This window comes from Ixodes scapularis, unplaced genomic scaffold, assembly GCF_016920785.2.
Source record: "Ixodes scapularis isolate PalLabHiFi unplaced genomic scaffold, ASM1692078v2 PGA_scaffold2__306_contigs__length_199485367, whole genome shotgun sequence".
NCBI classification, from domain to species: domain Eukaryota; kingdom Metazoa; phylum Arthropoda; class Arachnida; order Ixodida; family Ixodidae; genus Ixodes; species Ixodes scapularis.
The window spans coordinates 170,836,312-170,863,371 of NW_024609857.1; the positions used below are offsets into that span (position 1 = coordinate 170,836,312).

Here is a 27,060-nt window from a genome sequence, read left to right on the forward strand (position 1 = left end):
TTTCCAAGGCAATGGCGTTTGAAGCAGACGATTTTTGCTCGCAGCGGAGATGGGCTTTTCGGGTTGGCCGGAGCGGGTCACGTGAATGGTGTGACGTCGCCGTGTCGTCTGCTGCATGATGCCGCTCAGGCAATTTTTTAAAAAAAGTTACGTCCTTGTATGGCACAAAACTTATCGCATATTATTGTAAAATGTTTCATTATTATGTCAAAAATGATTTCCATTCCGCACATCCCCACACAACTGAAGAAACAACGATTTTCTCACGTTCTCCATGCATTTCTGACCGCAGTTGGAACCTCCGGGCGTTCGCCGCTAGTCGCCGAGAGACGGCGTTCTAGATTGCGCTACTCTGCTCCGAAGGAGCTATATAGTGCTCTACCATGCATCGCCGCGGCCGGTTTGGAAAATCACCGTCAGGGGCGCTCTAGTCAGCCTGTATGCTAGGCGCGCGCAACTGGCGCAGGGATTTCGGTGCGGCAAGGCGGGTAGCGACGAGTTCACGCCCGCTTTCTTCTGTTCTTTAGCGCTTGTGTGAGTTTATTTCAACCGTTCCTGCATGCCCGTCCGTCAGGTGACACGTGAAGACCATGGGCACTGCCCCGTCAACCTCCGGCGTAAAGAAAAAAAGGGATACACGCATCTTTACGAAAACTCTGTGGTGTGCGCACTTCACTTCGACGAGCGGTACATCGAGCGATACTTCTCTTAAATATATCGCTCGATCCCTTTAAAATATTGCTGTATGAGTGATGTTTTGGGGCTGGTAGCGTCCTGCTGAGCACGTCTGCGGCCAGTGTTAAGAAGTACTTTAAGTACATTGTACTTAAATTAGATTTGGGGAACATGCTTGTACTTTACTTGAAGTACATTCTCTGAGTATGTACTTGTACAGTACTTTAACTTAAAGGATTTTTTGTGCTACTTTCCGAGGAAAGTACAATTCCCGACTTCAAAGCACATTCCCCAAATTGGTTTTGTTCAATTTGTATCACGAAATGACGCATGTGGTGCGAAAAAATTTAATTTTCATGTCGAAGTAAAAGACAACAGAGGAGGGCGTCACAATGTTCTAAGACATTCTCTTTTGTCTTTTCCTTGTGTTTGAAAGTTCCTTAATTTTTTTTCGCACCCAAATCTCAGGTGTCACGTTATGATTGATTATCACCAGCTCGCTAGCACACGCTTTTTTTTTTTTTTTTTTGAGGAGAGGACATTTTTCTATGATAGCTATGGGGCTGACGTAATGCTCCGTCCTATTACATTTAACCCCTTTGGGTGCAACAATCCAGTGCAAGGGGTGCCAAATTCAGAAGAGGGTCTTCTGAATTTGGCTTTATTTCTGTAAAAGAAAACTACTCTGTGGCTACTTGACTTTATCAAATATTCGCCGCTGTTTTTGAGGTCATGCACCCTTGATTACCCCAGGGCAAGGCATACCAATTAAAAAAAAAAAATCACTGTATAGGGGAATGAAAGGGCATCATGAAAGATTGTGTTAAAATACTCGTACTTTACCTTGAAAAGTACATTGTACTTATAGTACTTTACTTCAAGTACGTTGTTCCCAGTATATTTAACACAAATTTACTTAAAGTACATCACGTCTTATTTACTTTGTACTTTAATTACTTGAAGTATCTTTTAGGTGTATTTTACCCAACGCTGTCTGCAGCCTTATTTTCTGAAAAACGAATTTCGGTTCAGCATGCAGTTTTCAACACGACTTTATGAAGCTCGCCTTTCGCGTCGTCAACAGGAAGGAGCGGGCGTCAGTGACAGATACAAGCCTAGGAATGTATGCATGCATAAACAACAATAATCCTGTGTGAAAGAGGTCGTGTAAAAGACGTAAATAAAATTTGGACTATTTTTCGTCTTCAGCGGTGGTTTCCATTCGCAATCCCCGTTTTTAGAGTATGGGCGAGAGAATTCACCAAAAAGCACCGGTATTGGTGAAATGAATAAACGCCGATAAACATCCGCCGATTTTTCATATAAATAAACACCCTATGATGTATAATATGTTACTTCGCTCACTCTCTTTTAAAATCGATTTTGTATTTCATTGCTAGTTTTCCACGTTGCTTAAACATGTAAAGTGCCAAAAATGCATTGTTTGCTTTGTGTCATGACAAATTTTCGCGTTGTTTCTCGCCAGCCATGTCTGCTCTTGAATCACAGGGGAATTTCTCTATAAGTATCCAGCGTCCTCACACATATTTTAATGTTAAAGTGCCTGCGCCGTTCAGCGTCGATTTATTTGATAAACGTGACACAGCGGCTTGCAACGCCAAATCTCGTCACGGCTGCTGATACCTCGGCGGATGTTTCACGTATTTCGAAAACATCGTACACAAGAGAAAATTAAAAAAAAAAAAAAAATTGCCCCATTTTTTTTATTTTTATATTACATTACTCCGAGAGCGTTGCGGTGAGAAGAGAACGACTTCAAGTGCGCATTTAGCTTCGTCGACGCTCCAAAATCGGGTCGACTATCGAATCCAGGTTTATCAGAGTTTCATTATGCCACACCAATTAATTTTGTAAAAAAACACAACCGACAAGTGGCCGCGAAAAGGTCCGCACCCAGCGCATTTCGGCCCCAGCGCAGCCAAAACGCCGCTGACGCCGCGGTCGGATAGCATACAGGCCTACCGAGGCGCCTCCTGGCGACAGATTTCCCTTTCGGTGCCGCGCGCCGGCCGCCGCTCGACACACCCAACTCTCTAGCCACCATAATTCGCATAGCGCGCATAGCTGTCGAATTTCAATCGGACTTTTCACTAGGGATGTCGCGAACCGGTCGCGGTTCGAGTTCGACCAGGTTCGACTCTTTCGAACTTTTAGTGGAAAGTTCGACGAACCTTGTATTGAGGTTCGACTCGTGTGCGCATGCGCGACAGGCTGGCCAGTTGGCTTCGGATTGGATGGTAATGGCTAAGAGATGAACTAAGTGCAGCGCTGATTGGCTATTTCAGTCAATACAGTACTAAAAATTAAGTTATTAACTTCTTCAGTGATTAGAATTAGTTTCTTTTAATTGCAGCTGTTCACAAAAAAAAAATAACCCCTTGCATAAAAAGAAAATTCTCCAAACCTAGACATGCTTGTATTAAGGTCTGGCCACACTGTCCATAAAGTCGAACCGGTCGAATCTGGTGAAAAGTTCGAAGGTTCGTCGAACCGGTTCGACTCAGTCGAACCCCGGAAGTTCGACCAAAAAATCTGGTTCGATAAAAGTTCGCGACACCCCTACTTTTCACAAGAAGGTCGAAAAAGTCGAGCCTGGTCGAACTCGACCTCGGCCGGTTCGCGACATCCCTAAATTAAGGTGGCGTCCCGATCCCACTTTTCCGTCCGCGGTTTCGCCATCCTGCAAGCGTGCTTGTGGGACGGTGATATGTCCCGCTTCGGCTCCCCCCGAACAAGGAGGTTAGAAGTACTAGGAAGGGGCACGTTGCAATATTGGTGAAGCCTAGTCATAAAAAAGTTTAAACGATGTTGTGGCCAACGTGACCGTAGATCTCTCTGGCAATTGGTGCGCGTGACATGTCACGTGTGAGATGGATGGTTGATTGTAGAAGAATTCCTTGCAGGCTTGCGCGCACTCCATCCAGTAGGTTTTATCAGATCGATGGCTAGACTGTGGTGTATTCTAGTACACCATAGCTAGACGAAGGCTAGCTACGGTCACGTGATGTTGTCACGTTGGCCTGATAAGTGAGGAGAGTAAGGAGGAAAATGAGAAAGAGGCGAGGCGTCAAGGGAGCATGGCCTGTGGAGGCTATGCGGCTGGCGTCATGCCCTCTCCTACCCTTCTATCCTCCTTGCCCCCGAACCCTCAATGGATAAAGACGCGACTCGGCTAGACGAAAAAACCACACCAGTGAGACCAGTGAGAGGGTGCTTTCTCTGATCAATGTTCAAGATTTGCTTGGCAGAGAAGATGTATTCCAACCGAATGTATTAGATGTGCACGAAAAGAAATATGTACGGTCTATATGAAATACTAAAAAAATAAAGCCCTTTATAACTTCTTGTAACGCCGAATTAGAGTGCAGTTCTTAAGGAGGAGGAGGGAAGGGTACTGCGGGGGGGGTATACCCCTCCTCACCTCCTCTGCTGCTCCGCCCTCCGAGTAATGTCGGCGTTGCCGTAACCGTGAGGTCACGTGACCACGTGACCCTCGTGACCTCACGGAGGGACACATGACTTACCTCAGGGGAGTTACCTGACCCCCTTGACCCCTCCCCCTAGTGGTGTCACATGACCCCCCGAGGGGTCACGTGACCCCGCGTGGACATTTCGGCATGGTGCCGAAACGTCACCATGCCGAAATGTTTCCGCAGTTGCGCCGACAGCGACGTCGCTCAAGCCAGAAACAGGTGCCTAAGAGCTGCGTTCTAAAAGGTGTGATTGGTTACCAAAGTTTCCAAGCCTCACGACTGATACCCCCCCCCCCCCCCCCGCAATACGCATCCCGCTTTGGGGCTTGAGGAATATGGTATACATGATGATTGAAAACCCCCACCACAACGGTTGACCACTGAACTACGAACAATACACCGAACCGTCATTCCGGTGTATTGTTTGTAGTTCAGTGATCAACCGTTGTGGTGGTGGTGACGTTCAACGTCCGGGTAAGGTGTATATAAGACGTAGAGGCAATAAAGTTTTTAGCTGAGTTTCAGACGTTGTCTGTCTCTTTTTCTTTCTACTTTACGATTTTCTGTTTTTCAAACCCCAGTCCCAGGTTTTCAATCATCATGTATGACTCACACCAGCTCGCATGCACTTTAACCGTTTTTTCATTGAGGAATATGGTCACTTTCCCCTTAACATAGGGTGACCCAAGTCACCAGGCTCGACCTAAAATGGACCGTAAAAATCAACGCCTGCACATAGCAGTCTAAACTTTTCGTCAAAGATGTATTTCGCAGGTCGGTTTTTTCTTGTGAAATTACAAAGCATCGCTCCCTTTCTGTAAAAAATAGGGCCAAGAAACTTGCCAGGGTCTACGGAGGGCGACGACGCAGACGACCAAGTCGAGTGGCGGTGTGTGTTTGGCGTTCGTATTGATAGATGGCGTGGGGAACAGCAACCAAAGGTGTAGCCGACCAGCCAAAGAAAGCAGACGACACACAGACAAAATATGTTGGCAACAAAAGAGCCGTCGTTATGTAGATGCATTCATTTAAGTTTTGCTTTTATTGTCCGCATATATTTTTTACCCAATGGTACATTTCAAAAAGATCATGTTCATTTTAATAAACCACGGTGATTGCAAGCCGTCGCGATAAGGAGGTAGCGCCATCTATCAATACGAACGCCAAACACACCCATCTACTCGACTTGGTCGTCTGGGTCGCCGCCCACCGTAGACCCTGGCAAGTTTCTTGGCCCATTTTTTACAGAAATAGTTACGCTTTGTAATTTTACGAGAAAACCCCGACCTGTGAAATATACCTTTGACGGAAAGTTTAGATGACTATGTGCAGGCATCGATTTTTACGGTCCATTTTAGATTGAGCCATGGTGACTATGGTCACCCTATAAAACTTTGCTCTGTCGCAAACTGTTTAAACATTTATGGAAGATGAAAAAGCGTTTCTTGTGATTTCAGATAAAGCTTCAGATAACTGGCAACCATGATTTTAAGCCTTAAGATGGGCAAGTGTCGTTACTGGGGTGTCGCAAACTTTTGTCGAACCGGATTTTTGGGTCGAACTATCGGGGTTCGAATTGGTGCGACGAAACCTATAACTTTTAACCAGATTCGACCGGTTCGACCACTGATCTCTATGACAATTGCTGGATCGTGCATATCCGCTTGTTCGCTGCAGCGCAAGTGTGGCCACTGGACGGCCATCTTGCATATGCCGTTTTTTTTAGTTTTGCTAGCATTGCAGAGGCAGGCGGCAGTGTGCTAAAGACGCGTTCTCTACTCGTTCGTCGTCATTCGCCGAAGAAGTTTCTTAGGACCCTGTGTGAGCCGTAATCTTGTCGTTGAGAACACGTGGAAATTTTTACGAAAGAGCAGTGCCGCAGGAAAAAGGCACAACTTATCGAAAGCAAGTTTCACCGGTGTCGCGACGTGTTCAAAGCTTCCTTGGCACGCCGAAGTGCTGTGTTACCGTACCTTTACACGCTTGGATACCGATCAAGGATCGACGCCGTGTGGATGTGTTTTGCGAGTGTAATGCGCGTGTCTTAGAAGGGATCACGCACGCTCTCTGTGGGAGTTTGCCAGCTGAGCTGATCGAGTAACGTTGATACACTCAGCTGTATCAATCTACAAAGGTCTTAAAGGAACATTGACAAGGTATTTAAGCTTGCGAAGGTTCTTATTTGTACATGACATATAAGAGCTAGCCCAACTACCCAGAACATAATATGCGGCTCGAAATTTGTTTTCTTTCCGCCCAAAAAGCGCCGATCGAGAAATGGCCAGTTTGAGTCGCACTCACTCTTCTCCGTGGTTACGTGCCGTTTTCTAAGGTTTACACACAATCACCAAAGATAATCAAAGTCGTGGGTCATCGAAGGCACACACTCAATACTAGAAATGGACAAAAAATATGACACCCATATTTTGTGGCTTCTATAAAACTGCAAATATGCTGATTGATAAAAAAAAAAAAAAGTTGCACAGCCACGTGATGATCTTTCTCCTGTATGATTCTTCTCTCCAGTCCAGTTTCGGTTTCAAACAGTTGCGTTTTTTGATTTCATTAAAAATATACGTGACACTATAGCAAAATATTGATTAGTAGTCTTCCGACACCATAATAAATTGCCTGGCAAATTTTTTTTTTTTTTGGCGCATCTCAGTGTTTTTTTAATTGGCGAAAATATTTGACCACATAAAATAGCCAAAAGGCATGGGTACTTGCCACCTACAACATGAAATTGAGCAGGTGTCATCAATTGTATGTACCCCATGGTGCCATGTTATCTGAACAGGGTTTATTTGAGGAAGATCTGAAAGAACTCAACTTATCCAACAATCTACTGTTTCGACGAAAGTCGCTTCACAACAGTCGGACAAAATCCGGACTTGTTTTAAAACACGTTTTAAGTACTTTTTTTTTTCTTTTTGCACAGCATTGAAGCCAAGGAAGGGACGTGCCTGTTTTACCCCCTACCCTGCACCCAATCAGCTTTCTTTTTGCGATGACTGCGAAGGCTGTCTGAAGATTATATCAGCGGAGATAATCCTCAAAAATTTCGAACGGCCGGCGTCGCAGTCCGATCTAAGTTTGCCTTATTCGTTTGTTTCTTACAGATGCCGAGCAGGCTACGAGCCCTGGTTCTCACAGTGGAAGATAACACAAAACCGGTAAGCATTCTAACAAGAGAAATAAAGTAAAAAGTTTCAAGAAAGTGCATCAAAATCAACTGCTGGTCTTCCACTGGCATGCTGGGTGACGGCTGGCAGGGGCAGCATCTGGGTTAGCTCGATGGGTTCACAAATATTGCTCATTCTTATACGTCGACATTATTTTGTAGCAATTAAAGGTAGACGTCCAAATTTAAACAACAGTGATGAAGAAGGAAATTCCGATCGGTATTTATGTAAGTATGGCAGTTTTCCACAGCTGTGAAAGTCTATGTGAAATTAAATGCTGTGCTAGATTTGATTCCTATCTCACCTCGGGCTCCTAAAAGCAGTTTGTATGTCTTCCCAGATCATAAGTTCTTATCACATTCTTTTGAGACATAGCAAAAAGAATCTACATTGCCCCCCCCCCCCCCCCCCCCCCCCCCTTATGTAATGACATGAACATATTCTTTCAGCTTAGTATAACTATTTTTAATACTGCTACATTTGCTATATACACAAAGGATCAGCATACGCTGAAATCAAGGCAAGAACATGAATTTCACAGAAACATGCCTGCCCTGAATGAACAGTGCCATCTCTTCTGACCCATCACTCGCCTCGGCAAATGCTGAAAACTGCTCCAAGCTACAGACAGCCCTTCAAAAGCACAACAAATGACAGATATGATACCTATTCACTTCTCATTCAATGTCCACAAAAGTTCTCACACAAAATAAACCTAAAGGAATAAGGCCTTCACAGTCAACAAATTTCTCGGAGTGCATTTGTTGGACAAAAAGTGCTTGACCTCACTCTAGTCAATTCCGCACAGCGGCATTGAAATACAGGTACATTAACTAACATTTGTGCTATGTAGAGGGAGCAGCCATAAGGACTACCACATTTGGCACACCTTGAAAAAATTCAAATTCTAAACCTACATACATAAAATGGGGCATGCAAGCATCATTTCAAAAAAATGTTTTGTCTATTTTTTTTAAAGCTCAACTCGGAAGTAAGGAATAATTAAAAATGGAGCAAAACTCTAAAAAAAAAATAGCCATAAACCTTTTTGCAAAACAACATTCACATGCCCAATTTAAGGTAATATGTACGATTGGAGCTCAAATTTTGCAAGGCCTGTTAAATGTGCTGGTCCTTATGGCCGCTTTCTGTACATCAAGAATTCTGTTGTAATACAGGAAAGGTGTACATGTAATTTAAATAACTAATTTCGTGGGCTCAATATTTAATCAATTTGGCAGTGCGAATTTCAGGAATATTTCAATTGTGACCATATTTGCAGGACCTATTTTTTTTTATGTTTTCAAATTTGTGAAATTTGCAAAAACCAGGATTCCATGAAAATTAGGTTGTAAACATAATTTGTAGAGGACCTCAGTTTGAACAATGAACACAATGCGCTTGAAAAAGACATCAAAAGCGTGCATTTGACAAAAAGGTAGAGCTTGTACGTCGAGCCACTTCGAAAAAAAAATGTCTCTGAGAAAGCAAATAAAGGGGCGAGAATCACCATTTACAAAACAAACAGAATCACTCTTTAAGCCATCCAACAGGTTGGCTTCTGTTTAAGGTTTGAACTATGACTCCAGCATAGGTTTGAGTTAAAGCCATAAAAAAATATAGTATATTGACCACCACAGCTAACTGAAGAGTCGTTCACCTTACAAGCTAGGAGCCGTGCAGAAGCATCCCGGAGCACCATTTTCTGACCTTTCCTAAGATGAATGGTGCACCGACGCCACCAAAGAAGTGTTAGAAGTAAATTACAAATAAACAGGATGTAATTTTAAAGATTTGTCCCATCCATCAGGTACAATTATATGGCAAGCAACGTAAGAACATCGTTAAAAATTTTCAGAAATTGCACGTGCAACTAGGAAGCGCAGTTCTCAGATAATATTCGCTTATTGCACCCATCATCATCGGCTTCTCTTCTTTTTAATAAACTGACAACCAGTAAGGCAATAGCCTCGTTTTGTCCAAGTTATTTCCCCGACCTTGATGCCACATGCTTGGGAAGCTACTAAAAAAGCAAACGTACAGCGAAAGAGAGAACCAGACACTGCATATTCTACAGTATGACAGCAAGCTGAATGCTAACAAAAACACCTCCCACTTTTTAGGCTTTGTGGTAATACCCGAAAGCCCCTCGTACGTACGATTACTTGCTCCAGCGATAGAATAGAATCAAATGGTCCCAAACTTCTTCTACCCCAACTAGACGCGTTCAGAGTCGAACCAAAGCGCGCCAAATCTGGCGGGCGGCTCGATAACACCGGCCTAAGACACGTAAGCGGGGGAGGAAGAGCCACATCTAGCGCAGCTCCATCGGCGGAAAGTGCCACACACAGTCTGCTCCACCGAACCAGATGGAACTCTTTCGCCGGAGCACTGGGGGAGGCCAGTGTGGCCCCGTGTGCACGGACCGGGAAGTGCGTCGGTTGGCCGGACGACCGCTATCGGGGGAAGGGCACAAGGACCCAGTCGTCACTGCCCTGGCTGTCGCTGCCGGGCCCCCTCTGATGGCTCTGCTGTCGACTCTTCAGCCGCTGAAGCTGGCCCTTGAGGCTCTCCCGCAGCATGCGCAGGGCGTCCTGCGCGACGTTTACGCTGCGTTACTTCAGAGCGCAGACGGACCGCGTGAGGCACCGAACCCTACAGCGTGTCGGCCCTCCAAGGAACTGCACGAGTCAGTTTCTTAAAAGACTGCGACGTAATTTGGTGCGGAGGTGTAGTAATTAGATGCTATATTATCGATAAAAATATGGAAGGATGAGATCACGCGAGGAAAAGTGATTAACTCTTTCCATATTAAGCACATAGGCCACCTGTGATTAATGGTTTCCGCGCACCACTGGAATTCAAACTCAGTGCGCGGCGACACGTTGCACCATGTTGTGGTTGGCCTAAGGACTAGTTTCCATATCAATTTCGTTCTGTGCTTTCTCCCAAGGTGGTGAGCTATCAGAAATAAAACTCTGTTTGGCGGGGGCTTTTGTCAAACGTGAAATCCTGCTGGTATTAAGGACTGCTACAAAGACGGCGTCAATCGCACAATATAGCTGCGTTTGCTGCTCGTGTTTTGGATCCCAGCAGCAGTCAGGAGTGTAGGTAGACGATGCTGGATCACTGCATTGGAGCTCAAACAGCAACGCTTCACCTCCGAGGCCCAGAATACAGACAGGTGCTCATCAAAGAGAGTCATTCTAGCTTGCCAGGCTATCTTGAGCTGGGCACAGATTTTATATGTGCTACAAGAACTAAAGACACCGAAGAAGAAAATTAATTTTAAAGTTGTTTGAAGAAACAAAGGTAATTAGGCCTCTTTATAGACTTTTCGAAGGTGTTCAACCCTATTAACCGGGCTACACTAATAAGAAAGATTGAGTACTACGGAATTAATGGTGTACCATTAGTTAGTTCTCCAAGAGTCGTATCTTAAACTTCGTCAGCAATATGTCGTAAACAATTCTTTTGTTAAGCCCATTAGAGCAGGAGTACTGCAAGGTAGCATTTTAGGCCCTTTGGTATTTAATTTATATATAGGGTAAATGATATTGTTAACATCAGCAAAACTCCCTCCTTCATCATTTATGCCGACGACACCAGTTTATTTTTTCCAGACACCAAAATGGAATACCTCGTTAATAAAACAAATGTTTCACTAAAGAAGCTGTACGACTGGAGCGAAGCCAACTCGTTAGCAGTAAGCACGAGCAAAAGTAAAGCTGTCCTTTTTAAACCTAAGAACAGGTGTGTTTTAATTCCTGTCGATGTTATTTTGGGTCCCACAATTATAGGAATTGTCCCAAACATTAAAACACTTGGCATCTGTTATAATGAACAGATATCCTGGGATTACCACGCTGATAGCTTTGTTATAAAGTTATCAAGGGTGCTTGGAAAACTATGCCATTTCAAACATTTATTGCCTCGTCACACAAAGATGGTTATACATAAGGTGCTTTTTCAATCCCATCTGAGTTACTGTAACTTAGTATTGCTGTAACTTAGTATGGGGTACCACAACTATGTCAAACATCAACAGGTGAAATCTTGACAAAAAGGACATTGACATAATACTCAATGTTCCTTTTGATACACATAGTTGCCCCCACAATTTGAAGAGTTACGTCTAATACCTCTCTCTGACCTATATGAGTACAGTACTCTACTGACATGCTATAGACCTAAGACGGTGTAAAAATTTTTTTCATACACCATTTCCACGTGAGATGTAACGGGGTCATATTTCGTGGGGAGCTTTTGTCAAGTCGCATAGATGCATAATTTCCTGGTTTCAAATGAAAAAATATCCGAATGGGTATTCATTGACCGCGATAACTGACCTCGCTGCTTTTAACGAAGCATGATCATAGTCACCTTGCCTTTTTGTTAGCTCTAGTTACAGGCGGAGCACCATAAAGCACATTCTCAAAAGAAGAGAGTTCTGTTCTTACGATGGAATTTGTGGCCAGAAATGAGTGGCGTCGCGATGAAACCCAAATAAATAAAAAGAGAAAGCCGTTAAAAACTCCCTGTAATGCCGAATTAGAGTGCAGCTCTGGAGGAGGAGGAGGGAAGGGTACTGAGGGGGGGGGGGGAGGGGGGGGTCATGTGACCTCGGGGGCATCACGTGACCTCAGGGGGAGGGGGGGGGAGGGCCACGTAAACCCCCCACCTCCCTGAGGTCACCGAAGGTAACCGAGGTCCTCCCGAAGGAACCCGAGGTCTTCCCGAGATCCTCGGGGGGGGGGGGGGCGATTCCGGCCGCTCAAGGCAGAAACGGGCGCCTAAGAGCTGCGCTCTAAAAACATGAAAACATATAAAACTGAAAATAAAATAAAAGAATGAGGCATTTTACGTCAGCGTCCCAAAAGCACTAAGTCAGCAGCCTCGAGGTCTGTTTCGGCGCGAGTTTGCCGCGTCGGACCCTCAATCTCGGCGGTTATGCCTGCCTCAACGCCCTTTGTTAGTGACTCTACTTCTATCGTTCCCCCCGTTTCGGCACGTATGTGTAGTTCTACCGATGTTTCCGTCGCGTCTCCCTCCCCGGAAGAGCGGGAAGGAGCGGGCACCTTCTCCTTCTCGAGCTGCTCCATCTCGTCGTAGAAGGTGATCAGGGTCTCCGGCTCTGGCAGCATCAGCTCCTTGTCCAGCTCCTTGCTGCGGGGAAGCGCAGGGAATCATCGACTGCCCCACCCCATCCGGCTAGAGTTCGAGTAAAATATAAGTGCGGCTCCGCGTCTTCGGTATAAGCCCCGAAAATTAACCCCCGAGCCAGTTTCATCAAAATCTGAAAAAAAAAAAACAATAAGCCCCGACCAACTGCCTAAAAAAAACCTGCTTCGTCTAGTTTTATTTTAAGCCAGAACATAGCCTGCACCAAACTGTCCACGAGGTTCCTGCTTTGTTTGGGAAGCAGACCCACTGTGCCCTTCCCTCGTCGACCCTGGGATGTTTTCCAATGATGTTCCCAGAAGGGAGTGGAATCCAACCACTATTCTTGTTTTCTTTGACATAGGCTGCGATAAATGCTGAATATTTGTCAGACGTGCAAAAACACTGAATCTCTAGAGAAAAATACCCCCCCCCCCCAAAAGAACAGCCCCGAATTAATAGAAGGAAAAAAAACTCGGAAAACACGGAACCTTAGATATAAGTAAATAAAGATGCTTGTTACAAGAGGTGTAACGTGTAAAAAAACCATTTCCTCGATATACAGTTTGGGATTACGTGGTAGGACTTTACACCCTCCAGAAGCGCTTACCAAAAAGAAGTGCCAGATCCATAGAAACCAGAATGACGAGTTGCAGAACAGAGCAAACAAAAGTATATTTGCGGGATTAATAAAAAGATGTGCACTTTGAAAGGGGGTAGAAACCCCAGCTGATTATAACGAAGTCTCCTTTTTCAAATTATCATCTTACAGTAAAACCTCGTTGATTCAACCCCCGCTAATTCGGAAATTCGGATAATTTGAACTGCCAATCCGGTCCCGTCAAACATGTGTATTGGTTAATGGCACCAAACGATCATTAATTCGGAGGGAACGCGGCGCACTATGGTTAATTCGGACAAATTCGGCAGGTGGCGCGAGCTACCGCCCGTTCCAAAGGCTATGATTGGAGGCAATTCACGATTGGAGGCAAACGACCTCCTAGACCTCAGATGTTAATTATTCTGGAACATCCATTTCTGTGATTGATATTTGGCCACTGATTTCAATTTGTGGGTCATAAAAGTTTATTCACCGCAAAATATGATTGATATGCTCTGTTTGTAAAGCCAAAATTGAATTTTATTTTTCAAACTAGAAGTTAAAGAAACAATGAGATTTTTGCCTTATAAATTTTTGGTAGTTCATTTTCCTGGTTGCACTTTTCCTTACAATAAACGAAATGCCATACATAATAATCCACAGAGGAGATTTACAGAAGAAAACAAATGCTATTTCATGTTAAAGATTGATGCTGGCTGGTGTTTTTGATTGGAATTAAGCGGTTCCAATCACTACTGCCTCGTATATATCAGTACTAGTATACTGCAAAAACCATTTCTAGATGTCTCCAAACAGTTTTCAACATAAAGGTGGAAAGAATCACTTCTTCACATTGGGGAAGAAATTGGGTTTAATCCGACTCTACAAAACTTGCTCGGGATATAAATAGCGGGAAAAGTGTGTTCAAGCTTTTACCCTAAAACAAAGTACACAAGTAGTTTACAATAGCTAACACCATGAAGTGATTTTCATTCCCTCACATAATTTATACAAGATTGAAGTTTATTTTAAAAAGAATTGATTGGAAGCTTCCGAAGATTTAAAGGAAATAAAAAAAAATATTGCAATCCACGAGGCAAACTTGTTGACTGACCTTGTATTCCTTGACCGAGAGAGCAGGTTGCATGGTAGTGGCATTTCACAAACGAACGACCTTTCATTGCTGTACGGCAGCCTTGTCACGCTTCAATAAACATAATGCAACTGAAGGATGCTGCAACACAGTTCAAACGGCATTGCCGATTCCTTGCCATATCCCGCAAATAAACCGAGACGCCCAAACGCACGCAGACTACACACAACCATTCTCCACCACTAATCTAAATTTGGCAAAGCTACAAAAATCAGATAGTCACGTGGCGTTACAATTTTCCCACTAAATTTAACGGAGAACGCTTCAGGCGACGTCGCAGTCTCGAGTGACATCACGTCATAAGACATCGCAGGACGTAACGAATTTCCTGCTAAATTCAACGACGAGATGCTTAACAAGAGATTAAGCCGTCGGGCGACGTCGTAATTTTCCCGCGAAATTTCGCGAGACATTTTTCCGCTAAATTTAAGAAGGAAACGCCTCGTGCGGTGTCACAGTGTCGAATGACGCCGCAACGTTATTCGCGGCCGTGAAAGGGGCGGCTGACCTGCGCTGCTTGAGCAGGCAGATCTCCGTCTGGAGCTTGAAGTGCCACTGGGCCAGGCGCCGGTGGTCGTTGAAGATCTGCATCGACTCGCGGCAGCTCGGTGCCGGGCTCAGGGGCTGCGGGGGGCACAGGGGGGAAGGCATTGTTGGCATGAGTGGGCAATGTCCCAGGTCTCTTGACTCCCTCTCGGAACCAGAGGGCCGTCGTGAAAGGCGCGCGTCCGGAGAGCTAAGCCAGGGGTCCTCAAACCTTTCGACCCTCGCCTGGCTCAACAGATGGCCAAGGTATTCGCACCGACGCAATAAAGCAGTTTGGGAGCCGACGGACCTCGTAAATGGTAATGCACGATGCTATGGAGTGTTGGGCTCGTCGTTGCGCGTCGACGGGCTGCTTAGATCCACCAAAGTAACGCCTAAACTGGGAAAACATTTTCCTCGGGGCAAGGACAGTTAAAAAAAAAAAGGGAGCTCGGCAAACCAACAAAGGTACTCTGGGGAACGCTTTTAGAAACCCTGTCTGAAAACCCGTGGCCCGAGCAACAAAATGAAAAATGGTACGGAGGAAAACACTCCATTGTGCCAACCGTGTCTGTCGCAGCGAGGTCCTTGCAAGTCAACCGAAGGCTCTGGTCATAACTTTAGCAGAAGCAAGCTGCGGTAAGCTCCTTACCCGAAAGAAATATTAAAATAGCCAAGCTTTTTATAAACATAATTTTTCTATACAGAGGGTTATACTGTAATTTTTTCAATTTGTTAAAGAATGGGCCTGTTATAACATACCTATAGTACTTCATATAACTGATAGCTAATGAAAGTATAATTGATACTGAATACGGCACGACATGGGAAACTTCCTCTAGTATGGTTAAACAGCTTTGAAAAGAATATCATTTCTAAAAAAGCGTCCGTTTAATGGACTAAACGAGTCCACAAGACCACCACGACAAACTTGTGTATTTATGTTTAGGAACTAAAACATGCAACCTCGTGAGGTATAAATGATGACTTACTTATTTCCCAGGTACAAAGTAATCATTTTAAAATAAATTGTAGGATCCAAGCACATTAGTGACATGTCCGAAGGTTGAGGTGCACGAGAACTGAAGCGCTCTGAACAGGCACCAGCTCCACTTCCATTTTTCTTTTCTAATTTTTTTTTTTTTTTGTTCCTCCTTTTGGAGCATTGACCCTTCAGTACCACGCGGAAAAGTGGTGATCTCATGCACGGATGTGCCACTACGGACACAGACATCCATTTCAATTTTGCATGTTCCGAATTTTTTAGCTAAAGCAAGTGACGTCTACAACAAAGATTTCAGTGGTGCTGGCACAGTTTGTGATTAAGAAATTTGACTGTAGTCCTAGATCAGTGGTTCTCAAATGGGGGTTTGCGGACCCTGTGAGGTCTGCAAAGGCCCTCTTGGGGCCCCTTGATGCTGGCTGTCCCAGCAGGCTAAATAGAGCAAACCATGCGTGCTCAGTGAGTAGGGTTGATTATTCTCCGTTCCAGAGCTTTCAAGTTGGTTTACACGCACTTAGTTTCCTACATTTAATTTTCTGTCATCGTAATCGTCCAATACCCTCCCGTACCTCCTGGCAAATGGGATCCCCTATCACATCTGTCGTTTGAAAAAAGGTCCTCAAAACACCAGTGGCTGAGAACCTGTAAATTGTATTGTATATTTTAAGAAAGACATCGATAGCAACCTTGCATTCTCCGTCAAAAGCTCGGCTCAGTAAGAAGTCGGACACAAACCTGCAGTGCTGGCTCAATCAACAGGTGAGCATTCAGTCCCAAGTCCACCTCTTGGGGGCATTCTGAAAAGGCGATGTGAATTAGCTACCTCGTTCCGTTGCATTAAGTGCAGGAGCAAATCAACCGCATAGCAGTACTTAAAGGGGTACTCCGGCGATTTTTTCATGGTCGCCGATTTGCCTCAAAATTGGCTCAACACATCAATAGACACGGCTGTACCAGTTCCCGAAGCATTGTGTGAAAAGAAAAATATTCCGCGAAGTTATTGAATTTTAGAATTTCGTTTTCATCGTGTTTCTCAGATCGGGAGACCCTACTGGCAACATTGAAGAGTGAGGACAGAAATGGTACAGAATGAGCAATAAGCCACGTTACCAACTGATTGCAAGACGTGGGATGGTGGGAAAAGAATGCTCGGTAGCTGATTCACCGAAAAGCACGCAAAAAACAGTCGACATACTCCGTTTAAAACTACCTGCACAACCTGAAAGTCTGTACCATTTGTGATGTCACATCACTGGAGAGCGCACGGAAATTTGAATGCTGGTTTCGGCATCATCTTCATTTACGGTTTTCTCAATGGCTATTTTGAATTTAAAGAAAAAAAATAGCATACCGTGAAGACTAAAGTCCGGCTTGCGACTGAAGTCCGCAAGCCCCGCTTAGGTTGCGAGACTCTCTGGCAACCTAAATGCGGCAGACAAGGATGGCACGCGTATGTGATGTGACCGGTCTCGAGGGCGTGCAATGCATACTGGTCCAGAGCCATTAAGTAGGCCTAGAGTATGGACACTCCGTTCCTCCCGTGGTGGTTGCCTAGCGCAGAGCGGGTGCACTTGGCTATAACATAATTAGGTTCCAAGATGCAGTTTCCACAGCTTTTGACACAGTAGGCTTGTTCGATTTATTTGCACTTCCTGCACCGATGCAGAAAAGTGTAGGGCAGTGTACTTCCGGTTGTATCTCAATACAAACACCGGAAGTACACTGCCCTACACTTTTCTGCACTGGTGCAGCAGGTGCAGGTAAATCAAATGAGCCTAAAGGACGAGCAATATCGTGTTGCTCTGTTGCGGACCATTTTCACATTTCTGGAGGATGAAACAGTGTTTCCTCAATTTCAGATGAAGCTCCAGATAACTGGCAACCAGATTTTAAAGGGATCACAAAATGTTTTTCCCGAATTCCAAGCTATCTGTCGACTTGGAATCCTTGTCCTTTATTATACAACCCACAATCAATCTTCTGATCGTTCCAATTTGTTTACTGGTAGATAATCTCGCTTTCCCAGGGAGCTTCCCTCTAGGTTCTACAAATATGTCACAATAATTAAGATCCGGCAGATATATTTCTTTTCATGACGCCTTAAAGGGCAACTATGGTCAATTCCAAGAAATTTGAGTTAATGACTGATTAGATATCCTCAGGTAGCAATAAACGATTCTATGTAATTACTTTCCAATAAAACATAATATTTCTTTCGCAACCTTAATTTAAAGCTCACCACAAATTGAAACCGAAACCTTGCTTGCGGCGGGCAACGTTGCCCGTGCGTCATCACTGCCATGCTCCAACCACATGGTACAAATTGTGATGTCAAGTACCAGGCAGTTAGGCGCAGCTCGGCGCAGGATCGAAAATGTCGTCCGCTATGATAAGCAGTCCGCTACACCCGACGACGCCTGCACTACAGTGGCCGGAGGCTGTTTTAGCGCAGAAAAAGACACGGTTTCCCGAGGGCTCGTGTTGAAAATATCTGTAGAAAGTGAAATTCAGTAAACCTCATGTAGATATGTCGCCGGGTTTCTAGAGGTACACTGTGCTAAACGTTGCAAACTTACTCTCGCGAATGCAACAGACGCTTCCGTCGATGTTACGCACTTGCACGGGAGCATGTGGCCAACGATGAGTGTGCTGCTAACGTCGCCTGTAGGCTTCGCTCGAAAAAAGCACAATAGAAGAAAACAAATCTTATGGAGCGGCCAGAGCTGCCCCGGGCATGACGTAGGTAATGCAGGATAGGCCGTGCCGCCACGGTAGTATTGACTGCATCGTTGACTACGGCGCACCTCGCCCACTAGGATTAACAGATTTTGGTAATTTCGTGCACCACAAACTTTGTTTGCCAGTTTCATCAACTTTTAGGCAGTATTAGATAGGAATATTTGGCGTATGGTCTTTCCAGGTGATACTAAAAAGAACTGGAGTTTTCTTAATAGTACTGAAAGTGAACAGGAGCTGCCCTTTAAGCGACGCGATGGCTGACGCTACTACGAGGCATAGCTAATGTGGTGGCCCCGGTGTCGTCCGGTTCCCCGACCGACCTGGCGTTGACGGCCAGGAGGTCTTCCGGGGGCCCTCAGGCCCCTTGGGGGGCGTGGCCCTCTGTTGCCAGCCCTTGGGTCGTTGGGCCGCCACCTCGTCCCCGCCGCCCCCGTGGGCCTGGGGGGGGTCCGCGGGGGGGGACGCCACAACCACCTGCTGCGCCGACCCCATTGACCCCGTCCGCCGGTGCTGCCCTGAAACACACCGCAGGTGGAGGTTACGTCGCCCGTACGGCTGTGTCGGCATCCTTCGTTGTGTCAACTTAGACATTGAATATCTAATCTGTAATGTCGAAGCTTTAAAGCGTTGGCACGTTGAAAGCCGTGGAGGTACACTTTTTCTTTATTTTTGTCGTGCCTTACACTGCCGTCGTTATTGATAACGGTATTGCTCGAATCGCAGTGATATAGATGACACGCTGGTGCACCTGTAAGTCCTGTGCTACGTGTTTTTGTTTTTATAATGCTGTCCCCTGTCATTCTGTACCGCTGACTTTTATTAAGATGGCGTTGCGCAGATTTTGCTTTTTGCTTGCAGTGCTCTACTATTAGTTTTGTTTTTCTCTTTTCGTTGTTGTTCCCTTTTGTTTTGTTGTTGCGTGACCTTTCTATATAAAAAATTATTCAGAAGTGTGGGCAAATTTTGAGGGATTGATTGATCCTCATAAGTTGTTCTGGCCCTGCATATATTGTGTTTTCTGGTGACATGTATTGTATCAAGAAGCATATGAAGTCAAATTGAACATTCGCAATAAAGGAATAGTATTCTGTTCAAACAGCCGTTCTGAAGGTACGAGATGAATGAAAATCATACAGAAAAGGTGCAGAAATTAAATTACTAAATTCACTAAAATAAGTTTCAGTATGGAGAACTCAACTGCTACACATTCACAATAATGTGCACGGCCCTTTTGACATGATGTCTTGCCCAAAGGGCTCCATGTACGCAAACTTATGTAACGGAAATAGATCTCACTATAGGGTGCTTCCACGTGACATACTTCCGGGCTCTGAACTTCGAATCCCTATAAGTGAGCCCTCCATAGATTACGTTGACGTGCCATTGCACAAAGCGTTTCTCGTTAATGCAAGCGTCTTCGGCTATGTACACTCAATCAACCACTCAAATGCATTTATCTGCGACGATTTCCAAAATAATACAACTTTCAATCCTTTTTCTTCCGTCATAAAATGTTTTCCGTTGCTGTTGTAAACTGTATAGCTGATTCGAGAGGCAGTGAAATACAGGTTGATCGGCGACAGGGGGTGAAGACGGGTGCAGAACGCGGCAAATCTCGAAGGCTGACATAGATGGTCTTGAGAGAAAGAATGAAAAAGAGAGCGACAGAAAAGCAGAAAAAGAAAACAGACGAAAGGTTATGCATGTCAGTTTTGCCACGGCGAGTTGAAGTTGCTCGGGCGCTTTTCAACTTTATTTATTTTTTACAATGCGCAATTCCGGTGTTTTCCTGCAAAGTAAGTTCGAAAAGAACTAGGTACAGATCCTACAGACAACGGTTTTCTACTTCTTTGCACTTATTAGTGAGTTGCGAGCGATATGGGTCCATCGGGACCGCCCCACTGGGACGACCAGTGTCCGTGTCTACACCCTGACGCTATGCTTGTCGTTCCAAAGTGGGCCGAATGCATGGGACCTTTTCCTCTAGGTAAGGGGTCCTCAAACTGGGTTCCACGAGCACCCAAATTGCAGTTTGCACCCCCCCCCCCCCCCCCCCCCCCCTTGTTTAACCTTCCATGGACTGAGCCATGGATTGAGTTGGTGTTGCGGACAAAGCAACCTCACTCTTTGCACTAATAGTATGCATATATACTTTACGTTGTGCCCCAGGTTAACCCCTCTGCCTTCTTATTAGGTCTGTCCTCCATTTAGCCTTATCCTCTCGGTGCAATAAACTTCAGTTCACTATCTAAATGCCTTTATTGCCCAGCATGATCAGTTGGCAACAAGAAAAGGGGGGGAGGGGCAGGGTTCCTTGGGAATTTTCGAGGCTTGCTGGGGTTCCCTGGGATGAAAAAGTGAGAACCCCTGCTCTAGATGATTATATTAGGTCTGTTTGATTCGCCAGAACTGGCTAAACAAGTTCAACAGTGCAAGAACTGGTGCATTCGATTCAACCAAAAGCTGCATGGCGGCACATATGCATGTTCGATTCATTCCAGTTCTGAATGAGTTAAGACCCAGCTCCTTGGCACCTAGCACTGGCTCCGGAGTCAGTTCAGCGTCCGTGCAGAAGCAGACAAGAGCAGACGACACTCCTTGACCGTCTCTGCTGACGGTGCCATTTCTGATTTTTCGGAGCTCTTGCTCAAATGTTTGCGATGTTTAACAAGATGGAGGTTACATTTCCATTCAGGGATAAAAGTAACATACCTGTGGCGGATGCGGAAGCGAGATCCTAGCAGAGGGTAGGAATTGGCTCGAATATAATATTCTGAAAGCGTCTTACGCTTCAGCTCGAGCAGGTTTGCCTCCCTCTGGTAAGTGTTAAAAGATTGACTCACATAAATGGTTTCTTTTTTATGCTATATGGGTATTCAGTGTTGATATTCTTCTTAGAAAATACAGGAAAAGTATTACACTTTTGATAGCCCCTGCCTTCAGTTCCTCTTGGATGCAGACTGACAACTCCGATATACCGCGTGTTCCAAATAGCGGCCAGGCTCTTTAAATCGATCGCAAGAATCGGTTTCTTAACCTATCGCGTTACGATTTTGTACAGCGTTGGCCACTGATGGTGCTTTTTTTCTATATAATTTGCAAAGAGCGAACTTACCCAAGGAAGAAGTAAAGAAAGAAAAAGGCTTAACTCCTATGGAAATGCAGCGAAGCCAGCGGTCTTCAAACCATAGAGCGCCTTATGGTTTGAAGACCGGTAAAGAGCCTGGTCGCTATTTGAGACACGGGGTATCGCAGAGGTCAGCAATTTAGTACAACGGGAATCGCAAGCCCCAGCAGCTCAGCAAAATGCTGCATGCTGTGTCCGCTGCTGTCTGCGGTTCTCACGAAGTTCGAGCTTTCTGCGATGCATAGTTTATTTACCCGGGCCAAAAAAACATGGTTCCCATTTCTCGGAAACTCCCTGTATATTCTATAGTGGCACACGCAGCAGAAGGACACAAACGCTAATGAATGATAGAAGGCGGCCGGTAACCGTTCAAAATGTAGACAGAAATGCATTTCGTACTGAAAACGTTTTTAGTACACTCGAATAAAGAAACATTCACAGAAAATATTTCGTTGATATACTTTAAAACTAAAAAAACGCGGATGGTCTCATCAAACTGTGAAGAACTAAATGTAGCATACGACGTAGCGTGAAGAAACAAGAACCAACAGATGCAAATGACACCCTGTGCTTCCGCTGCAGAAGCCGATCACAGCACCAGTCCTAGCGTGGTGGCTGCACTGGTTCTGCGCCACCACTGCACAACTCTTGCACTCCTCTGAACTCGGACAGAACTAGTTCAGAACTTTCTGGCTGAATCAAACAGACCCATTAACTTTATAGTCGGCGCACGGGGAGGCGGCAGCCGAACCTGGAGCCAGTGCTATACGTGCATGTCGGTTAAGGCTTGGGGAGGCGTGAGGCCACATCGCTGCTGAAACACACCAATATACTTTGCACCTGTCCTACCACCGTCCCCTAATCAATGGCGTGTGCTCACCGATGAGTTTAGTCTCCAAAAATCAAATGTAAGTCGCGTTTCGATCTGCACTTGTTTCAATTTCCTGTATGACTTCTGAGTGAATACACTTGCAATGTGTCTGACACTGGTATTGTTCGGACTCTTGCATGTTATACAGTAGTACAACTTTAACTCGTGTTCAATATTTGTCCCGTTCAATTGATTCTGTGACTAACAAAATGATGTCTTCTAATTCATACTTGTGTTCTATTCCATTCATACAATTACATCAAAATAAATGTTACATTTGACAGCCGCGTATCATTTCAGTCGACTCGGCACATACCATAGACATCATGCCTAAAACTTGCGGCCATGTCATTACAGCCTACCCGTTTTTTTCTGTGGTTAGTAGTCCGAGCTTATTTTGTTTACACGTAATTCCCAACGAGAAATTCTATAGTATTACTTTTTTAGTGCTCCTCTAGCCCAACGACAAAGATGTTGGGCTAGAGGAAAAGTTCCAAGGTGCAACATGAGCCGATGCGTTTGGAGTTGCACTCTTTGTGATACTCTGCAAAGGGACAAACAGAGGACTTGCCCTTGGGGTTCCTGGAGAGCAGGGCAAAGTCGGCCGACGTCCTCTTGGGCCGGGTGTTGGGGGGGCAGCCGTTCTCCAGAGCCCCCTCGGAAGGCTGCGAGAGGTCCTCCACGCTGCACGACAGCGACGCCGGCGCACTCACCTGCGGCACTGCCTCGGGCCTCTGCAAGGCACGGGGCTCGAGTCAACGTCCCGCCGGCAGCCGTCACAGCCAGGATCGAGACGTCAGTGTTAAGAGACGCAGAGTGTGTTGTGTGTGCCTTAGCCTCCTTGGCTATCCAGTGCTCTTAGACAAGCAGGTGTGCGATGGTCGTATGGACTGCTTAAAAATTTTAGATTCATGCATGTCGCTCAAATAGGCTTTGAGGGGCTTTTAGACTCGTTTGAGAGGCTCAGACAGACATACGTGTATTCAGCATCTCTCAACTTTGTGTGGACAAAATAAGGGAACTTGCAATATTTTTTCATTAAAAACTCAATGTCGCGTGAAACTGCATGACGTGCTCGCGCGACCACAATGCCGCACGAAGCCACATAAGGTGCTTGTGCGACCTTCGCGTTGTGCAAAGTCGTGTAACGTGATAACATTATGTGATCGTGTTGCACGATCACGTAATGACCACTATACGTGATCACTAATACTGGTCGTGTAACTGTAGCTTAAGCGATGATGCGCCCTACGACAATTACGCGGTCGTGCACACGACCTCTCTCGACATTTTGGGCGACAGACGTCTTCCGTCGATGCGGGTATGCAGCAGCCGTAGTGACATTCTTCCGAGCTGCTCCGCCCGCCTACTACGAGCGAGGTCCAGGGTTTGGTTCCTTGCAAGCAACAAAACGCTCTAACCGTAAAAAGAAGCCCAAAAATGCAGTTCACAAAAGCAATTACAATCAATTGTACAGCGATATACTGCCCGTACGCAGAGATGGTCGTTTAGGCGAAGAATTGAACTCCTGTAAGGCGTGCCAAGTGTGTCCACTCCAATGGTCCCACCAAGAACGTCGCTCGGACGCTAGTGCTCCGAACGAAGCGAGGGACGTAGGAACAACGCCCGGCACGACGCTCACCTGAGGCGTGCCTTCTGGGATGCGAGCGGCCAAGGAGGTGGCCTGCCTCTGGGAGCCCCAGGAGCTCGAGGTGGGGGACATGGCGTACTGGAGCCCCGCCGACGAACTGCCGGTGTCCCCACCCTCTGCTGCAAGAGTGCCCGCAAGACCCCTCAACATTTCGCCCCTTGAACAACCAACACCCGCAACACCGGCTAGCTGTGGTTGAGGGAGGGGGAAGCGGCGACGGAAGTGGCATTTGACCTTTTGTAGCAGGTTTTGTAGCCGGCAAAATACTGGCTCACGGTGCTAGCAGATGCGCTAGCAACATCTGCTAGCGCGTCACTTGAGAATGAAAATTGATTGCATTGCTAAATGAGTTCTTTGATAATGACTGAGGATTCCTCTTTGATACTAGACCATATTCCTTTTGGTAAGAATAGATAAAGCACAAAAGGATCACAGAGCCTTCTTTTTAGAAATAAGGCTCTGGTTATAGTAGGTTCCATTTACAACGGGTGCTGAACAATGGTTGAAAAATGAATCATAGCGCAACACTTCAGTTGAAATAAAGCCTCTTTCCCCTCCTGCTTCTACACCTGCAAGTTTATTTAGTCTCTAAATATAATTTCTTCAAAAAGCCAGCACAATACAGAGTACCCACCAACGGGTCTATCAGTAAAAACGCATCCCTTTAACTTTAAGGAATATTCCAAACTCAAGACTCTAATATGATAAACTGCAAAAACAACCACTCATGCATATTATGAAAGCCTACACTTGCGCGTTAAAAGTGATACTGCTCTATAGTGGCATTGCAACCAGAGTGAAGCTCAAGTTTGGTGGTCTTTTAATCGACTGCTGAATAAAATATACCTCAACATTTTAAAAAAAAATTTTACATTTTTTTGGCACAGTTTTTTAAACTTGGAGATCGACCTACAATCAAGATCAAAGAAGGTAAACCTGCAATAGTACTGAGTATAATTCCCGAGCCTTCCGCGCTCGCCCATGTCGGCCGCTGCCCCTAGCACTCCGGTGCCAAGCGGTGAAGCTCGACGCACATGTGTTGGTGAGAGGCGGCACGGAGGCATGAGGCAGATATGATAACCAAGGGTTCCTACTGGGAGTAAAAGACCCTCGTTCCGTCTGATCACAGTGGTCATGATCCTTCTCTTTTGAAATGTTTTCTCGCAATTGTTAGCTCCTGACATCGTCGACATCGCGTGGAAATTTAGACAATGTCGGCGATGAACCCGCCAACGCATCAACCAATCAGAGCAGTTCACGACCAATTTCAATGCTTCGCTTCACCTCAAGTTAAAGAGCAGCCGACGCTACGAGCCGACAAGACCAACCAAACGGCATCAAAGCGTGACATTGTGGCATTCGTCCATGTTCCTAAATGTGTTCTTTTATCAGCTATAAACCAATCAAGTGCAGCAAATGTTCCATGACTTGCACTTTCACTATGCGTGTTTGTGGTTGTATGTGTTTGAGACCTCAACTGTGCTGACGTAAGACGAAACAAACTATACAGCGAGTAGAGATGCTGTAAAATACATATTTGTGCCATTTTTTTTTGTCGTTCCTAGGCCCGTCATGAGCTTCGAGACGTCCGTAATGCGTCCCCTTAGTAGGCACTGCCATTTGTGGCTGCACGAGTATGTGTACGGCCGCTGAAACGGGCAGGGGTAGAATATAGAACTACCGAGCGGAAGTTCACTGGCTTGATTCCTGGACAAAATGATTTTTGCGCAGACAGGTGCTCGTGTTAGCACATTTTCTGTTACAATTTTTCGCGATGCTTTAGACTTTAAAACCAACCCTAAAATGCATTCTGCGTCAAAATAATTTCTCGGTCCGTTTAAATCACTGAGCGTGGCGCTCGCCGAGAATACGGACGGTGGGCCAATTGCATCACACTTTGTGTACGAACAACTACTATGCAAAGCTCGAAACGAGAGGTCGGGCCTCACCTTCGGGGGGCACCGGGTAGGAGATGGGCTGATCGGCACCCTCGAAGTACTGCGAGAGGTCGGCCATGATTCTCTCCACCTGTGCCATGGGAGGGCGCAGCGAGGGCTCTTTGGACCAGCAGCTGCGAGTGGGAGAGCACCTTGGACGACCCGGATGCGCAGGTACCCTGTCTCGGTAACCTCCAGCACACACACTCACTGTCTTCCATAGAGCTACGGCTGCGCCTACGAGCTACGAGCTCGCAAGACGCCAAAGCGAAAGTGGGCAGCTCGAGACGGATATGGGAAAACCAGCTGCCTGCTGGTCTTATCCCGCCAGCGACTACATAGCCCCAATCGGAATAAACAACCTGGGACAATTACCCTTTCTTTCGACTCTCGGGTGAATTAAATATACTACGAAATACAGAAAGCTAAAACTGTAACTGAAGCTAGCCTTAGCGACGACGATACATTAAAAGGATTAGCCCTTTTCAGAAATGAAAGGTCATACGGATACGGTTAAAAATTAAAATTTGTTCTACACACGCTAATAGACCGGCGAAGGAGTTGAGACGTGCCACCGGAGCAAAAGTACAATTTGGCCAGTAGACAACACACTTCCATGTACACTATGTGGTAGTGCAGACACGAAAGCACGCCGGTATGATAACCCTTCACAGTAAAGCTGGTAGGAGTAGAGATTAAACTTTTCATCCTCGAATCCACAGTGCGAGCTCTCGCTCCGTGAAATCGAGCTGCGGCACCTTTAGCACAAGCTACTACTGATTCAGCGCCTGGATCACACATTTATTCCCACTGTTACTGCGAATGTCTTCTGGCAGTCTACGTCTACTGTGGCAAGTGGCTGCTTGAGAGAACACAATAAGATCGATCTCATCATACTTTGTTTCTGCCTACGGTGAACTACAGCCAAAGTTACGGGTTGCC

General features: G+C 45.6%; 1 protein-coding gene across 2 annotated transcripts in view; it reads right to left on the reverse strand.

Moving 5' to 3' along the window:
* Positions 1 to 7,794: 7,794 nt before the first annotated feature.
* The window catches only part of LOC8042426 (mitogen-activated protein kinase kinase kinase 7), a 34,007-nt gene continuing 14,741 nt past the window's right edge, over positions 7,795 to 27,060 (reverse strand). Inside the window, exons 9-16 of one of the 2 annotated variants that reach the window (XM_029994364.2) lie at positions 26,131 to 26,252; positions 24,173 to 24,300; positions 23,102 to 23,264; positions 18,853 to 19,047; positions 16,529 to 16,590; positions 14,774 to 14,889; positions 12,430 to 12,517; positions 7,795 to 9,945 (exon numbers count right to left, since the gene is read on the reverse strand). In XM_029994364.2, coding sequence (XP_029850224.1) covers positions 9,808 to 9,945; positions 12,430 to 12,517; positions 14,774 to 14,889; positions 16,529 to 16,590; positions 18,853 to 19,047; positions 23,102 to 23,264; positions 24,173 to 24,300; positions 26,131 to 26,252 — 1,012 coding nt within the window. In that variant the 3' untranslated portion in view covers positions 7,795 to 9,807. The remainder of the gene's footprint in view (positions 9,946 to 12,429; positions 12,518 to 14,773; positions 14,890 to 16,528; positions 16,591 to 18,852; positions 19,048 to 23,101; positions 23,265 to 24,172; positions 24,301 to 26,130; positions 26,253 to 27,060) is intronic. The other variant, XM_029994365.1, reaches the window with a different exon arrangement.